The 18,485-nt window shown below is 41.9% G+C and overlaps 3 protein-coding genes and 1 non-coding gene across 4 annotated transcripts in view; 2 read left to right on the top strand and 2 right to left on the bottom strand.

Moving 5' to 3' along the window:
• LOC126561880 (ras-interacting protein RIP3-like) overlaps positions 1-18,485 on the bottom strand; it is a 437,929-nt gene that overhangs the window by 400,574 nt on the left and 18,870 nt on the right. The window lies entirely within an intron of this gene.
• Positions 1-18,485, top strand: part of LOC126562905 (MIT domain-containing protein 1) — a 458,992-nt gene that overhangs the window by 56,122 nt on the left and 384,385 nt on the right. The gene's annotated exons all lie outside the window — the stretch shown is intronic.
• On the top strand, positions 11,846-11,917 carry Trnaq-cug (transfer RNA glutamine (anticodon CUG)). The gene has a single exon. It is a non-coding gene; the product is annotated as a tRNA-Gln (tRNA).
• LOC126561966 (forkhead box protein O1-like) lies at positions 12,547-15,409 on the bottom strand. Its single transcript, XM_050218362.1, has 3 exons — positions 15,111-15,409; positions 13,885-14,188; positions 12,547-13,614 (listed from the first exon to the last, which is right to left on the bottom strand). The coding sequence occupies exons 1-3, from the start codon at positions 15,407-15,409 to the stop codon at positions 12,547-12,549; spliced, it is 1,671 nt and encodes a 556-aa protein (XP_050074319.1).

Genomic DNA, 18,485 nt, shown 5'->3' on the forward strand with positions numbered 1-18,485 from the left:
TGGGCGTGTACTTACACTTTGAAATATTCAAAACTGTGAATAACTTACAGGATTTGTTCCTTTTGAGAACGTTTTTTTTTGTAGAACCCGTAAAGCACATTTTGAAACATTTCGTCAATTTCAATTGGGGCATTGGAGGATCGTATTTATTTACATGGTTAATTTTTATTGGAGCAAAATATCAAAGAACTCAAGCAAAGCTTTACTACGTACAGATACAGATAGCTATTGCTATGAGGACTTTTTAAAAATTTATAGAAATGTTCTACTCTTAGAATCTTTAAAATCCATACAAAAACACACAGTATCACAGGATCCATACAACATTAACACAACTTCCAATTGTATTATAGATGTGCAAGAAAAATTTAAAATTTTAAATCCTCCTTCCATACTACGTTTGATAAGAAAGCACAAAGTGATTTTTCTCTGCGCAACATCAAACCCCCAAAAAAAACCCTCAACACACTTCTTCCAACTGCAGTCACCAAACATCTTGGTGACGAAGTGCGATGAATAATGCAGTAAGTAGTATCCTTCCTGCCACTTTTGCCACAGTTCAATGGAGCCAATAGACAGAGCCAAAACGGTAACCTTCCCACCCAAAACCCACTGCAATAATAGAGACACCATTAACAATCAGATGATTTCTCTTCTACACTTTTCTTTGCTCCGAATACAGTCTGCAGTTGACATAATCCTTGCCAGATGCAATCGACGCTACGGGTCACGGTGGGTCAATTCTATTTGGTGCTCTTATCAGAACCCGTTTTAGCTCACAACCGCCTGTGCCCTTGATTGGTGCTTTTTTCGTGGTGCAGCCGAAAGCGAAAGAAATCGAAAGACATAAACCGAATCTACTGGTGCTTGAATGCAGCACTGTAAGTAACAATTTCATTAAGAACCAGCAAACACACACAAACGAGCTAGCTTGAGTGTTACGAGGCACGATGGACTACGGGGGCCCAGAATTACTTCTTGGACAAAACAAATGCAGAGAAGCTGCAAACAAAACACTGATTTCGATTCGACTCACCATCTAATTAGCAATTCCAGTCGAGAGACAGTCGCTCTGCAACTAGGAGTTCTACGGCGACTTTCTCGAATCCGTCCAGCAGACTTCTCGCTTTTCTTAAGACATTTCGACACAGATATTGGCTCTCTGTGTGTGTGTGTGTGTATGTGTGTGTGTGTGTGTTTGTGGTGCATGGAAAGCAGGCGGTCATGACTGACTGGTCAAAACTAGTCTTCCAGCTGATGGAGCTTGTGTTGGATTGGTTTTAGTTTTCCTCCCACCCAGATGGGAACGATATCCTTTCTTGGCCAAGTACGTCTCGTTGTGCATGAAGAATCTGCTCATTTAAATAACCACTTCACTTATTACCATAAACTGTTGTTGAACAAACTTTCGGCTGGGGGTTAAACAAAAGTGAAACGAATCCGATGCCTTGAGGTTTTCGTTGGTTGGTCGGTCGGATGGTCCTGTTGGCATTGGGGTTAATACATCTTGTGAACTTCTTGAACTCTTGTCTCGTGATGCCACCAGTGAGAAAGGTTGCGTTAAAGAACAGCTAGGAAAGTATTGTCCTCATTGAATAAACTGCCATTTAATATGTCCAGTAGGGTAAGTTATTTGCATTTTAATATACTATCAATAATATACTATAGTTTCACACGTATCAAATTTGTATGGACATTCAGACGAGTTAGGTTAGACGATTTCCTAAAATAAGTTTTATTTTAGTTTTTTTGGCAAACAGCAATTTAATACTTGAGTAAAGATGACAATGACAAAAATTTGGGATCTCAACGTTGGACTCAACAGGACACGTAAGATCCTCGACCGAAACTCTACTCGACTGACCAGAACTATGACTTGCTGACTACTTGTATATCCAGATGTAAGCCAAACTGACCAGTCAAGCTTTCTTCCTGCAATACGTATGTATATAGGGATAAATATACCATTTACCAAGCAAAACATACAGCTCGTAGCCGTTTTTATTGTGCCAATCAGAAATGCTAATGTTTCCAAATGGAATCAAGTCCATCTACTCTAGTTTGATGGTTTCGCTCGCTAATATCGAAACAAACATCTTTTGCAGATTCAGTTCAATCCTTGTAATGCACCATCACTGTTATCATTTTATCTTGCTGTTGGAAACAAAATTTCACTTTACCGATACACGCGCATCTCCTACGAGCAGCCGAGGGCCAAACATAAGGTCGTAAAGTTTTTTTTTTCTCCATAAAAACAACAAAAAACATTCAGCAAAATTCAAACCAAAGGACACGTGGCGGACAAAGTGCGCGCCCTTGCTCGAACTTTCTCCACTCGAGTTTGATGGAATCAACAAGACCAATGTCGAGGCCGAGTGATAGAACATTGACCGACCAAAAATTCATACAACACAAAGCCTCCTCCTCCAGTCTGCTTAATCCAATCCATTCCCACTTCGCTTCCCTGGCTCTAACTTTAACAACAAAAAAAAGATGAAATATTCCTCGTTTGTGACGGTCGTTCAATCGTAAGTGTCCTCTTAGCATTAGCAATCCTAGTGGTCCATTTGAGCTGAAGAGTTTTCGGTACAATTTGTAAGTAAGAATTGTTTTCATTTCGTTCCCGCTACCCCTTCTGAAGCCAGTACTCCCGATGTACCAACGCAATACACACAGATTGCATGCGGCGCCATCCTAACAACCCCACGTCAGGACCGTAATGGTCGCATGTAAAGTACGACGAATCCTTTCGACGCTCGTTACCCAACGCTACTTTCTGAACAAGTAGAAGCTAGAGTAGAATGGAGCAACAAAAAAGGAATTCATTCATCAGAGAAACACCAAAAAGAATGTCCTTTCCCTTCGTACTAGCAGCCCGGGCAGGAAAGAGGAGAAGGCAAAGAACTAGAACACACCAGTGCCGAAATCGAAAGTGAGCGTAAAACGTTCGCTCCAAGTTGGCCGCCAAGATTACGCGTATTAGTTTTATGCTCGGTCGTACATATTCGTCGTGCGCTGAAATTAAATTGGCTGGCGTCGTCTCGACTTGTTGGATGTTGCGCGGGTAATTCGGTTTCTGTTTTTTTTCTCTTGTTCGGCCTCCCTGGTTCGTTCAAGTAGAGTGTATGCGAGTGAGAGGGGTTTGCATTACTTATTCGTATGAGCTTCACCGGGGATGCAAAGCCTTTTAGTAGTAAATTTGGGCCGAAAATCAAATGGAAAAATTCTCCATTTGCCAGTTATCTGCCAGCATCGGCACTAGCAATTGTGCGCGCTGAGTGTGTTTGTATGTGTAATGGGCAAAGGATTCTACACTTACAGTAGATTGTTGCTGAAATGTTTAATACGCAAGCCTTGATGAAGTATTATGGTACATTTTGCTTTATGGATATCTTATTCATGCTTGCTTTCACTTATCATCTTAAACTAGCAGTCGATAGTAATTTGAGCAGATTTTGGTATTACAATTCTCCTCTATTGAGTTCTGATTTTCATATTGTTTAACTATTTATGTTTTAGCAATACGGCCTGGCCGTCACTTATGAATAAAAAAAAATAAAATAAAACTATTTATGTTTTAAATGAACAAATTGTTCCATTCGTCGAATGAACTGTGATTACTATGCAAATAATACTCTTAATTGCATACTTCTAGGGGCAATCGTTCTATTTGCACATGTGTGACTCTTATGCTGGTTGTTATACTTTCCTTGGTATGATTTATGGAGCAATTTTATTGTGTTTAGTTATAAAAAATGTCCCACCATCAACAAAACACAAACAACGTTCTACCATCGATCAATGTGCAAACCTTCCAGTAAGTGATGCACCATTTCACTCTCGTTATTACAGTAGAAACAATTAAACCACACCACCATCACTCAAAACCCCCTGCCAGCACGTTGCAATGGTGCCGATTTTCGGTGATTTAGCATTGGATCATGTAACGCAAAAGCGACACGATCTACCCATCGAATTATATCAACCTTCTGCCCCCCTCATACTGCCTGCTACTATTACCAGACAGGCGGGAGCGCATTTCGAGCGCAACGAAACCAAACCAAAAACCACCGAAAAACCTTGCGGCACAGGAGGCAGGGCGATGATATATTTTGCTACCGTTTGTGCATAATTTATGTCACTTTAAATTTTCCAAAAGCGTACATTGCCGCCACCACGAAAGTGCCCGGGCAGTTCAGTTGGCTTGAACAGGCGAAAAACGTTCTCCTGTTGCTTCGGCAGAACGATGGAACCGATGGCAGATATTGGTGGAACGATACGGCTGGCAAAACCCGGTAGCCCAAACTACCTCTGCTACCATGCATTACCACAAAGGAAGCAAAACCACGGTGCGGGCAGTGCGTGCGAGGGTGCGGTCACATGAGGTGAACTAAAGCAGACGGGAAGAATTTTGGATGAATAAATTTTAAACTTATCTGCCCCGCCATCGGCACGGTCTGCGCAGGATCACACCTATAATAATCCGACACGGCGCACACGGTGTAATGCAAGGCGCGCGAAAAGCGGGAAGGAAAAAACTGCACCGGGCGTCATTTATTTTTCATAGTATTCGTTTGGCTTCGGGATGGTGGAAAAATTTCAGGATTTCTGATTTTGTTTTGCCTTCAACAAGCAGTTGGACTGGATGTAATGATGCCTGCGGCTGTTTCACGCAACGTGGCTGAGTTATTAACTGTTGAATGAACCCTTCGAAGAGCTATAAATTCAACACTTCACTATCGATTACGTTGTAAAGGGAACCAGACAAGCAGCTTTAGAACTCAGGAGATAACACTAAAAAGAAAAATAGCCCAAAATCATCAACGCATGCAAAGATAAATCATTGGACATAAAAATAATTTCTAAAGACATTTTAAAATCATGTCTTTTTTCCATAAATACATCATGCTCAGCATTCATAGACGAATGAATGGGAACATCCCAAAGTATCCTTTGTCCAAACGAACCGCCATGGTGGGGAACAATTTTCATGCATACAATAAAACCAACTCCGATGCTTATTTGCACCCAGCAGCCCACCTGGAACAACCGTCGTCCAAAGATGTGGCGGAGTCTGATAGTCCGATAAATCATGAACACCTACATGGTGTGGATTCCTTTTCATCGCACCAACCACAGCCGGTATCCACTCTGTACAGGGCATGGAGAGAAATTATTAATTTTTGCCGGACGCCTCGACATCTCGCTCGTTCGTTAAACCATATGCTTATGTGGGTTGTACCGAACAGAAAACGATTTCAAGGAACTGTCCAACCACTGGTCCCTAAGACATGATTCTGTCGCTAGACGAGTCGTCGCCACTCCAAAGGAGCGTGATTAGGCGATGCAGGACATAAAGCAGGCTACGTATGCCTTATCCATCTGAATACCAAATACCAGAACGCATCCCACTCCATTCTCTCAAAGTGCTCACTCCTTAACGCAAACATAGTGAGTCGTTTCCGGTAGGACGTACCACGACACAACCGGTGTGGGTAAAAATCCGGCACACCACTTCTACTGCTTCGCATTTTGCAGTTGCAAAGCGGACATTGCAAAATTCAGCTGCCTTCATCCGTTGCCCTTACCAAAAGGACGGAAGTGGTCGTCGATGGACACCGGATGGACGAACGACGACGTGCCCCAGTCTAAACAGCGCCCAACCCCGAAGATCAGAACATCCGGCGGTACCAGTAGTGCGCGACTTCTACGTACGATTTCTCTTTGCATAAATGATTTAAGTTAATATTTGCATAGAATATCCATAAATTTATTGAATTTGTAACTTAAACAAATCCTACACGCTGGAGAGGAGAGCTTTTGGGGAGTGGGTCCGTTTTCTTTCCAGCCCAGCACTTTCACATCCGGTAGGACTCTCTGTAGAACGGAAAGTCGTTGGAAGCTGATATGAGAAGGCACACGCGACTATCGGTACACTTTTTTCTCTCTCTTTCTTTCTCTCTATCTCTTCACATTTTCCGGTACTATAAATTCAATCTGTAAGCAAGCCCAAACACACACACACACACACGTTTCCAGTGATCGTTATCCTGGTCACTTCGAGAATGGGGACCTTCACCGAGATGGACGTGATTCATTTTCTCATACTCGCTGCATTCGGATCGACCGCTCGATGGGATGGACCGGAAAATGGCAAATAATGCTGACCAAACGTTTACCGTCCGTGAAGCAGATGATCAACATACTTGAACTTTCATTTTCGACTGTAAGCGCCCTCACTTTCTCATGCTCTTCTACGATGCCGGCTAAAAACAAAAGACCACTAAACGAGGTGGATAGTTTTTCCAAAATTGATTTTGTAAGATGTGTTTTGGGAAATGTGCTGAATTGTGTTTCAATTGTAATCAGGATTCGAGTTTGGTATGGTTAGATAATCGGAAAAGTTTTGAAGATGCTTGATCTGACTTGTAGATACTTTTTAATATATTTGTCTAACTGATCTCTTAATTCTATCTAGAAGAGTGCTAAACAGATGTTAAAGATAACAAAGGCGCCAATTAAGATTATATCGGAAATTCTGAGCAAATTGGATCCTCTACTAGCGATACAACTAGTTTGTTATCTAGTTAAAATTACATCCAGCAAGCGATCAATCTAATCGGTGAAGCCAGTTTTATTTTATATTTGAATTTTATAAAATAAATTATTAAGCCATATTACTAGGCATTTTGTAGACCAAATATATTTTTATGGAAATTAACTTCATCACATCTTGCTAAGCATCGTCTATCATCGCTTCATGTTTACTAACGCTTCATCATAAGACATTCAGCAAACCACACTTTACACTTCATACAAGACTTTTCTCAAGAAAATTTTGCTTTTCATCAAGAGTTCAAAAACAAGCCGTCACTTAGCACCAACTCGGAAATGCAACCCTTCAACCTCTACTACCTCGGCATCATCTATCACCTAACACCTTTTTAGCCACTCACATGCTTTCCCTATGATTTCTTCCACCAACGACGTCTCCCGCCCTATACAAACGACCAAACACCAGGCGTCAACTGTTGCACACGGAATCAGTGTGTCTAAATTAAAATAATTAAAACATAATTAAATTACACTTCACCTTCGCCTGCACGTGAAGAGCAGCACGGACTGTGCAGGGATAGTACAGGCTAAAGGAGAAATCATGTTTCCAGAGGAGCTGCAAAAATTCACTCCCTGACCAAACAAACCTTCCTTTCGCTCCCACCAAAAACATTCGTCTCATTATGGCGTGCCTGCATCTACGAACCTGAGCCCCATACTCCTTCCAATTCTCGACCAAGAAAGGTGCAAAGCGATTCCTTTACCACGACTTGTTATTACAATTTTACACTTCAACACCAAAGGAAGCATCTCTTCGCCCCCCGCCGCCACCCACATTTCTCCCTTCTCGTGCGATGTATCCTACACCGAGAAAGATGTACCTTCTTCATTGGACCGTACGCTGCAACCGGTAGCTAAATGCAGTGGACCTTCGAGCGCGCACCAAGAAACTTTCCCCCTGTTTTTGCTTTATGGGAATTTTGCACGCCAACCTGTGTGCCGAAGGTGTTACGCGGAACGTCTTTGTATAACGCTGCGTTCTTGTTCCACTCTTGTTTCCTTTTATTTCGCGACACTTGACTATCGGTGCACGGCTTCCACGGCTAAACGATAACAGTTCACTGCGCGTATCATCATAAAGAAAACCGCTAGGATATAAATTTAATATAAAGATCTCGTCCCACCGTTGTACGTTCGCTTATCACGGAAATAAACATAACTAAATGGTTATAAAAAAGGCTACACAAAATCAAGCCAAAGAATAAGAGCAGATAGAAAAAAGGGAATATAACCGCTCTCGGTAAAGAAGTGAATGAAAATTAACTTAACCATCTTGAAGTGCAATCGTAAGAAATGCTACAACAGAAAAAGCTCTAAGTATATCAAAACAAACTTGATCAAAAGCGATTAATGGTGCAAAGTGTTTTGCTTGTTAGCGACTTTCTTGCTGCAAAGCATGGAAACCCTTCTTGAAGACTGTTTGAAGCTTAGCATTTCACCTTAAAGGAAGCAAGCGCCCGATAAGTAAATTATTATCATCATCAATGAGCTACATCGCACTTGTTTCCTTTGTCCTTTGTTTTCCCCTTAATGATAAGTGCACTCAAGGAAAAATTGAAGAAAATGTGATTTGGCACCATTCAAGACAGCATTTTTCGTGGCTACCTGTAAGAAAAATGGTAAAATATTGAGTTCATTTCCAGTTTTTGTGTGCAAAAAGTTACACACCGTACTTTCCCTCTTACCGGTGTTTGTATTTAGCGTGAAAATATGCATTTTCAGGCGGGTTTAATTTAAAAAATGGGTTTTTAAGAATCTTTTTTATTTACACAAAGGACGGCCTGTCGGTTTTGCTGATTACAGAAGTGTTGAAAATCATACATTATTATTGCAAAGTTTTCGCATGCCATTTTTGATAATCATACTTTCAAGCATCGTTTGGCAAGTATAATTATGTTTATTTGATTTCTTGAAAGCTTTCATCCCTTCACCTGGAGGTTTCTATAAGCGCATTGAGTTTTCCTTTTTATTATCGTAAAGTTTTGGGGTGATCTTGAGGCCAAGGTAAAGCTAGCGTCAGTACGTTGGTTAAAGATAATCAGTTTAGCACGTCAAGGCTTCTCGTGGCTGTAGAGGCAACATATTTTCTGCCTTTAGGTCACAAAATGCTTAAACGCTTAATGTTTAAACGATTTTAAACAGAAGAGAATGCATTTAAAGTTGCATAAGAAGATTTGAGTAAAGTTTCACTCCAGTAAAGTATGGAAAAATAAAATAAGGAAAACATTGCTAGCTCATTCCGCTTACGAGCCATGAAAACTACCATGCGTCTCCATCGAGTTAGTATTCGGTGGTTGATGTGTCACATCGATTTTAAATAATTTTATCAATCTGTATACTACCAAGAATACTCGAAAGTAGTCCAAAAACTCCACATATATGCTGTATAGATACAATTTTCAAGATGCAAATCGCCAATCCACACTGCGCTACTTTGCTTACTCCAGTGAGCAGGTGTAAAAAATTGCTCTCAGCCAACCACAACGACCTGCTTAACTAACTGACTAATACCAGCCAGACATGCGAAGCAGCGCAGCCTGGCCGCACGCCAAATGGCGCAGCGAAACATTTATCACCCATTTTCTTACCATTGACGCATCGCTTACGATTGCAATCGTAACACGGGAAACGTACACACTCGCATAAAAATTGATTCACCAAATTTAACCGAACTATCCGTGGAAATCCGGCATATTTTTCCGCACCTTCGAGAGTAGATTATTCCACCTCGAAAGACGATTTCAGGCTGCGCTTTCCTTTTCCAATCAAACCTCCCAATGAACCGATTGTTTCGTTTGGCTTCGTGGAAACGAATTTCCACAACAAACAAACCATCGGCGTTGCATCCAATCAGCAAAACGAAAGCATGGCGCCACGCGACACGTGAAAAACGTGTGCACGCAAATGTGAACACACGGTGGGGCACTACTAGGAGCGAGCCAGTGCAGGGTGGTTTGGGGTGGAAGTTGGCATCGATTCAATCAGCACAAAATAAGATAAATAGAGCGAAAAACAAGCCCAAAGCCGCCAAAAGCCGGTAGAACAATTTACGGCCCCGTAAACACTGTGTCGTGTGCCGAAAGAAAGGCGTCTTTTGCCACTACAGTAGCAAATGCTGTTGTTTTTCGTTTTTACGGGAGTCCTTTTTTTTTTGTTGGTTGGTCTTACGAACTGCGAAGCGTAAGTGTGTGCACCGGTTTACCGGTGTAGGCCACATGATTGATTGCACATAATTTACCCGCTAAATCATGTTAATCGCCCATCGCGCTGACTTGAGCTGTTGAAACGCTGTCGGATTCGGATCGATGTGTACGCGGTGCGTTTCGTTGTTTTCGCCGAGAAAATGGGTGACATTGTTTGATTTTATTATTGTTTCCTATTAACGAGGGAAATAGGGACACAGGTGTATGTGTTTGATGTTTGATTATTTGATTTTCGAAACAAAGCGTAATGTTTAAACAAAAATCGTAAGCACATTCGATTCTGCCACAGTGGTTGATTGTAGCTATTTTTGCCAATAGCAAACATCACTAGAATTTTCATTGTTGTTTGTTAAAGGTAAATAATCTCGTTCCCATCCTATGCCTAGTGCGGAAAATTATTTTCACAAAAAATATATTCTTTCCTAAAAAAATACAAAAAATAATTACATTAAATTACTAAAAGAAAACAATAGTAATTAATGTATCAAAAATGGTTAATATAAAAAACGAAGCACAATTTGTCACAAAGTAATTGATTTTTATAAACTATCGCTTAATAATGTAGTGCTCAAATAAAAATATTTAAAAAACACATCGTTTTACATATTACAATTGACATAATTTATCTAGTGAACATACCTGCAAAATATTATTCGTATTAATTCTTCTTTAATTTGTTTTTGTTTGTAATAGCATGTCCGTTTTGCAACGATATGTCCTTAATAAAATATTGATAATAAAGTATAAGGATTTTGCTTCACATATTCCTCCATGAAACATTTGGCCCTTCTTCCCAACATCAGCTAAAACATACAACCATTGAATTCAGATTTATGTCGTGCTCTGTGAAGGCAAATATTTTACGATGATTTGCCTATGCATTTATGCTTCACATGCCTCACTTAACTCACCTGCACACTTTTGTACGTGTGTAGTTGTGCCGTGTGGATCAACAGCGCCAGTTTGGGGAGCGCCCACGAGTTACTATGTAGTTGCAAAAGTCATATTTCCTTGCTCTTAAATCCGAGCGCATTTTGCAAACTTCTGTTGATACAGTTTTCTCACCCATTCACTCCCGCTACTTTAGCGGAACAAACTAAACGGACCAAAAAGACGGAAACCGAAAATGTTGAATCATTGGACACATATAAACACACAGACACAACATGCCGGGGATGGTTACCGAACGATAAAGCTAGTTTGTGTACAGCAAACAGCGACAGCATGGGGACGCGACCAACGAAAGAACTAAATCTTTTAAAACCCAAAGAAATTGCACCAAGGACAAAAGAAAACGAGATGGTAACGCCGATTTTGCAACCGTGACCAATCCCCGATTGCGCACACATCCTTCATCTACGGGTGTGTGTGTGTGTGTGTTAGTTTGGTTTGACTTGACATTCAATTTCGCCCTTCGCCTTCGATAAGCAGCAGCGACTCGCATTTCCACGCGCGGCATACACACACAAACGTACCCCGGTAAGCGAGCCACCCGAACCACCCGAACCACCGGAACCGTACCGACCGGTGCGGCATAAATCAACTTTATTAGATTCGTCCCATGAATAACGAGCGAAAAAATCGAATTTAGAACCTGAGATTTTTAAAACAAACTTTTTCACTGCCATCATCGTTGCGAGTTTTGTACATCCGTTTGCGATTCTTCGCATCCCTCCCGCCATGTCCCAAAATATTCTTTTTAGTGAATTATGATAAATCGAATCGAGCAGCAAAACTCTCGCACGGTGCTCGAGGTAGGCAAACAAAAAAAAGAAAAATACCAACAAAAGCGTTGATACCATCTCGGCCGTTCAACCGTTTCGCACAAACGGTTTACACGCATTGATAAATCGGTAAATCTAGGAATTGTTGTGGAATTGTGGCTTTCAAGGTACAATAAAACAATTACAAATGGTACCGTGTATGGCGTGGGGTAGGAAATTAACTCGATTCGGGTGTAATTCGTTTTGGAATTCGTTCACCTATCAGCTGTAAATAATGTTACTGTTGCTCTCCTCCCGCACCATGGTTCCATGGTGTAATGGTTAGCACTTTGGACTCTGAATCCAACGATCCGAGTTCAAATCTCGGTGGAACCTCTTCGTTTAACTGCTTCTTTAAAAGCATGCCTTTTTTAATAAAGCTTGTTACTTTAAAAAAATAATCTAAATGACGGTTTTCTTGGTTACTGGTACAGACTAACTCTTCGAGGATTATTATTTTTAAAATTAACAAGATCAACTAGACCGATCCAGAATCTGTGCGGAATTTCTGGGATTTACCACACTTAAATACACAACCACTTATGTCGTTCTTCAGCCATTATTCTGTCACCCGATTGTCACCGGAAATAAATTACCGTTTATTTACATTAACCAGTTTCTGCCCAATTTGACAGGATTTATCACCACAATGGGCCAAAAGTAGTACAAAACAAACGATACCACGAAAGAAAAACATGATGCAACCGGTAGGAAATCACCTTATTCTACCAATCCCTCAAGGCTGTCATCTTTTTATCGTCCAACGTGTTGTCCATACGTACGAACGATCGCTCGTCACTGTCCGGACTGTCCGCAGTAGCCGAATTTATTTACGAAAACCATCGTCTGACTAGTTAGTTTGTCGACTTAAGCTACTGTCAACAACCTGCTTGGCCTCCTTCTTCCGTTTTTTTCCGGCTAGAGGTGCGAGATGTAAAATGGCACTACCCCTGTTACTACCCCTACTAGTCCCGTCGCATAATGCTTTCGATGGTGAAATTGCTCGACTTTAAGCCACCAACCTTCGTGCCCAGTACGAGCCGTTCCATCACTGCAACCGGTGTTCCAGCTTTCGGACTTTCGCGCTGCCGGACGCTTCCGGATAGCTGTCGTGGGTTGTTTGCACTGGGTTGACCGTTCGTTACGGCCGGCACGCAAATCTCACCACTGCTGGCTGCCTGTGTCGGAAGTGGTAGCTTCGATGCGCTCTCAGGTGTACACAAACCATCACAGAATGAAGCAAATCCCGTTTGATCCGGTGTGACCGTCCCGGGTCGAAACTCGCCCGAGTTGGAACTTTGCCCATCGGGACTCGCCGCGAGGGTGGCTGTGGTGTTAGTGTACCCAAATGGAGACGTTAGCTCGCTGCCTCTCACACGCAATCCACTCAGTTCGCCGAGAAGAAACGCATCCAGTGCTTGGGCAGAAAAGTGTACCGAGGCGGAGAACTGTTGGTCTAAGCAATTATCACTTTTCCTGCTTCGTGTGCGTTGCACCGAGGGATTCCGTTCGCCGGTAGGATTTAATGCGTTAAGTTCATTTTCATACTCCCCTTCGGAGAGTGTGCCATTCGATGGGTGTTCCGAAAATTCTTCGCCAACTTCCTCTCCGGAGGGGGAGGTCTTTTCGTCATCATAGCGCGTCTTGATGTGGCATCCGGATGGAGACCAACTTGAGTGCTGCTTCCCACTGCCAACCTGCCCGTTCTTATCGGCTAATGAAGTTGGGTCGAGGGAAGATGCTGAATCGCCTACCAGCCCGGCAGACACTAGCGCTGATGCTGATGATGCCCCGTGGACATAGGGCGAATGGTGATGGAAGCAACCGGGACCAATCAAAAGCACGCCAGGATCTGCCAGATCGGCTGACGGTTGTTGTATCAAATCATTTCGCACTATCAGATGATGAAGATCGGTGGTACCCTCGGTACGTCTATTACCGGCAATGGGTCCGTGTGGCAGGTGCGTTGACGTGCCCATAAAATCTCCTGCCGACGGTCCAGCTGGTGGAAAGGCCAACGCAAACGGTGAACCCTACGGAGAACGAAGTAGAAAACGAAATGGACGAACTGTAAATAGAGGAAAGGCTCTGTGGAGGCTCCCAACTACGACAAAAACCGCGAAAATGCACGCGATAAACATCGGCATTTTGTTGAACGCGATTTTTCTTCACCCAGCATAGATTTTTCTCTCTCTCTCTCTCTCTCTCTCTCTCTTGTAGCTTTTGTTGAAGCGTCTTCGAAGGTTTACTCGTATTTATCTACCACAAACACACACACCAGCACACGCAAAGCGATGCCATACCTGAAAGTGGCCGTTCAGGATCAATTTGGCGTTGCGTTGTCGGCGTGTACGGCGGCGCCGGTAATTGCCCTGCTCAAACATATCGTTCGCCGACGGGTCCAGCATCCAGTAGCTGCCTTTTCCACCGGCTCCGGTACCTCCTCCACCACCATCGCCGGTGGCCGATGGATCGTCAGCCGGTTGGCCTTTACCCCCGCCGCCGGATGTCTTATCCCGTGGTACCTTAATGAAACAGTCATTCAGCGAAAGATTGTGGCGGATGGAGTTTTGCCAGCCCTGCCGATTTTCGCGATAGTAAGGAAAGCTGAAATCAGACGTAATGAAGGGAAGCACATGTGAGTTTTTTGCTCAGCTGAATCTAATTTAATGATTAGGGAAGGCTAGGTAAAGTTAGGTATCTAATTTTTTGAACCACAATCAGCAAATCGAGGTGCTCTTCTTGTCTTAAGAAATCGCTTAAAATATTAAGTTAGCTCACTAACTAACATATAACGAACAGTTAAACTATTTTCATCTTCTTCTTTCTTCTTTGACTTTTACCATTTGGAGACGTGTAAAGCTTACGATTACAGACTCTCGTTGATAACCTTTTGTCCGTAATTGTCATCCGTAATAGTCATGCTTAAAGGTAAACGGATCAGACAAGATTCGATACACGATCGGCCACTGAACCGCTTTGAATACTACATTATGTAGTTGTATTCAAACTTAAGAGCTTCAATTCTACATTTCTCCAACAATCTAAATTTATTAGTGCAATTTAAAATTGTTCTTAATTAATATATAATCGTTTTATTTAGCAAAATGCTGTTAAGGATAATAATTTGAATTTTTATATAACCGTTTAAGAGTTTTTGGTTCTTTTTGGTTAATGTTTTACTTCGATATACTTCTCTTACTATATTTGACTTTTATTTTTTCTTTATATTCTTCTTCTTCGGCATTATAACCTCGAGAAGTTTCAGTCCGCCTTTTCTGGCTTACATGGCATGATTTTTTCCCGTAGAATATGCTTATTGCAGCAAAATTAAGGATTTATAAATGAGCAATAAATTATTCAAAACATAATTTTAAATTATTTTAATGAAGTGCAAAAAAACCAATTACAGTCTAAGCAAATAAATTCAACTAATAATCTCACTCCGTTAAAAAAACTGAACAACAGAAATTAAAAAAGAACTTTTAAAAATTAAAATTTACAAAACCAAGCCCTTCAATAGACTTACTTATCCATAATATACTTGTAGATTCCACTCAGCGTAAGTCGCTGATTCGGTGCACTGCTGATCGCCATGGCAATCAGTGCGATGTAGGAAAAGGGTGGCTTTTCCGGTCGATGGACGGACTTCAGAAAGGAAAACGGTAGTGACCAATTGTTCAGTCCAAAGTACGAATTGCCCAGTGTGGCCGCACTATGCTCAGGATGCTGCAGGTAGTGTGCACCATGCTGGCTGAACAGTGCCAAGTCGTGGTTCAAACTTTGTATCTGCTGTATAGCAGCCGCGTAAGAGCTGTACGGTAGCATTTCAATCGTTTTAAAATAACTAAGAACTGTGTTTCACTGATTTTTTAAATTAAAATCACTAATTGAGATACAGAACGTTATAACACAAGGACAACACAACACGCATGAACAACAATTGTTAAGCACTCAACCACACTACTACTAAGATCGATCTTAACACTCAATCCTCACTGTACACGATCGCAGGGCATGCATCTTCCTCAAGATCGTACAAGCAACTAAACTTCTTCCTCACTGTAACCGCACATTTGGGAGTTTCCTCAACGCGCCATTGTGCCGCTCGGTTCGCGCATCATTAACAGTGACTTACGCCCCTCTGAAGACGATGACGATGACGAAGATCCAAAACAACACCTCCTCACTAATCCAGACCCTCACCACGCCACCAACGGGGCACACGATCTATTTATTTTATGCAAAACAGAAACAACTACTTTCATCTTTCATAAACACACCGCGCGAGCGGTTTTCGCCTGAGAGAAAGGATCCTCCGTACGGAGGGAAAACACCGAAACGGAGTCATCCCGTCATCCCGCAGAACGCCACCTTGCCCACTATTTATGCTTTACACTACATCGAACGTCGTAAACGCATGCAGAGCGTGCACTGGTGCGCGAAGGACGGGAATTGTACCGAGATTTTATTGCACTAGGTTATTTGCTATTGCTTTCCCGTTTTTTTGGCTCCGATTTTCCATCGCTCGCTCTCTCGGTCGCTCTTCTTCCGCTAGTTTGCTTTTATGAGGCCCTTCCACGGAAGTCACCCGATACGATCGCCGTTTGCGCAAACGGAACAGCACGGGGCGCTTGCGCACGCACGTTCTGCGCATAGCCGTGTGTTTATGACGAAGGCGGACACGACTTGCAATCCCGTTTATGACTTCCTTTTTCCCCGACGATCGCGTCCGACGCTCGCGGATCACTGGCATTGGCTCCGCCCATTCTATTTATTTAGAATGCTTGGCCACAAACGGTTACGGATGATCCTTTTCTTTTTTAGATTTTTTTTATGTTTGTTGCAGGTTTGTTTCACATTTACCCTCGAAGGCAGGAGTGCAGTTCGGTTTATTCGTTAAGCGATCTATGATTTGTGGCTGATTGTGAGGATTAAAAATGGTGCCACTTCGTTCAACGGAAACAGCTTTTCAGTTTTGATCTGTTTTTATAGGAATTAACAGATAATTTATCGGTAGCGCGATCGTTTCGTAGAGGCATTTGCTTTACAAAAAAAAATCATTTTCCGGAGAAAAATCTGTTCCCTATTAGGTCTTTATTAGTACCAGATTGTTCCAGATTTCCAGTGTACGGGGTCCACTGAAGCAATCTGAGGCATTATGAGGAACTTCTTCAGTAGCTATCACGCTGTGTTTGCTGCTGAGTTGCTCCACCTTATCGACGTTGGTATTGAACTGACTCGATATTCGAAACTTATGTTCAAAGTTGATCAAAAGTACAATACATTCATAGGCTTAATGACGGCTTCTTGTTTTCTGTAAAATTGAGGGAAAATTATTTTCACTAGCTCTACTTTGCGTGGTTGGATTATAAAAACGTTTATAATTTTCTACGAAATTACACAGATTTTTTTCCTATATTTTATACTGAGAAAATTTTCCTATCAACAAAAAATCATTTAAAGACTCCAATAACCAAACGTACTAAACAATCAAATTAGACAATTCATTAAATTTTAAATTCAAGCAATTATTTTTATAGTTTCCAGCATCTCCAGCTTCCACTCTTCAAGCATGGGCTCATTGGCATAGATTTACAGTTCTGAGTTAATTAGAGCTAGTGCTTAACACAGTGAAAAATACTTTTCTTAAGGTTTTTATTATTTCCGCCATACTTTTTTCAATTTTAAATGAAAGTTAAAATGTTTATAATTCTTTATCCAAGTTTTGGTATGCTTAAACCAAGTACAAAAATTAAAAACAATAGTTTGAAAAATTGTCCTAGACCACATATTCAACAGTTTTAGTTAAGTTTTTCGAAGATCCTTTGAAGAAATAAAAAAACCAATCGCAATACCTCTTAGAATCAATTGCCAGCTCAACGTTCCATTTTCTATTTTCGCGTTTGATGTTACCAGTTGCAAATTTTCACCCTGCAAACATCCGCCAGCACCCGAACACCGGAGTTTGTATTTGCCCCCTTCCAGCACGACTCATGCCATTGACTGTGTTGCCACTGGCTGCTGTTTACACAGCAATTCCTTTGCCGCCACCCATCGTAGACGCAGCGCCGCCAATAATCTTTCATCCCGTACTGTGCAGCCTTTGAAGTCAATCGATCAGCCGGAACATCCGGCCATCATCCGGGCTGCTACCGTCTTTAGCACCTTTAGCAAACGCGAAAGCAACAATATACACACCAGCACACAGCTAGCACGGCTAACCCGCACTCATTAGCAAACGGAAAATACACACACACACACAATTTTGGGGTTTGGTAAAAAGCCGGCCTTTCCCTTTTATGCCTCGTGCCGGTCTTTTAATCTTTCTGAAGACCACTTTAAAACTGAACTGTACTGGAAATAAACAAAACATCCATCATAATAAACACCTGTACCGCGTTGGGGGGGGGGGGGGGGTGTGGGTCTCTAATCAGTTGGCGTGTGTGTGTGTATTGGTTTGTTTCCAGAGAGCGAAAACATACTTTTCAAGCATCAATTTCTTCGAATTTTGTCTTCAGAAACTTCAGAAAAGGAGAGAACTTACATTAATGAAGTATAACTCCCTCAGCTCGCCAAGGGTTGCGGTGAATAGCGATTCGTTTTGCTGAATAGCACATTACTACAAACAGTACAAACAAATTGAGGTTAAAAAGTCGGGACTCTTCTTTGATCGTGCCTCCGACAACAAAAAGAGCAACGATCGTTTGTAATACATGCGTACTGCTAATTGCGGACATGTCGGCCAGACGTGCATCACAGTTGGAAGTTGTAAAAGTCAATAATGAAGCCACATTTGTCTTGTCTTATTTCCTTTTTTTTTATGCCCACACCAGAATAGCCCTTTTACGACTTGTCCTTCGCTGTCAACGCCACGGCGAATGGGCAAAGATTTTAAAGCTGC

Source organism: Anopheles maculipalpis, chromosome 3RL (assembly GCF_943734695.1).
Source record: "Anopheles maculipalpis chromosome 3RL, idAnoMacuDA_375_x, whole genome shotgun sequence".
NCBI lineage: Eukaryota > Metazoa > Arthropoda > Insecta > Diptera > Culicidae > Anopheles > Anopheles maculipalpis.

Coding starts and splice junctions, on each gene's coding strand:
- LOC126561966 (XM_050218362.1), bottom strand. CDS start 15,409: ATGCTACCGTACAGCTCTTACGCGGCTGCTATACAGCAGATACAAAGT. Junction 14,189..15,110: donor TACAAGTATATTATGGATAA/GTAAGTCTATTG, acceptor GTCTGATTTCAG/CTTTCCTTACTATCGCGAAA. Junction 13,615..13,884: donor TCCTGAACGGCCACTTTCAG/GTATGGCATCGC, acceptor CGTTCTCCGTAG/GGTTCACCGTTTGCGTTGGC.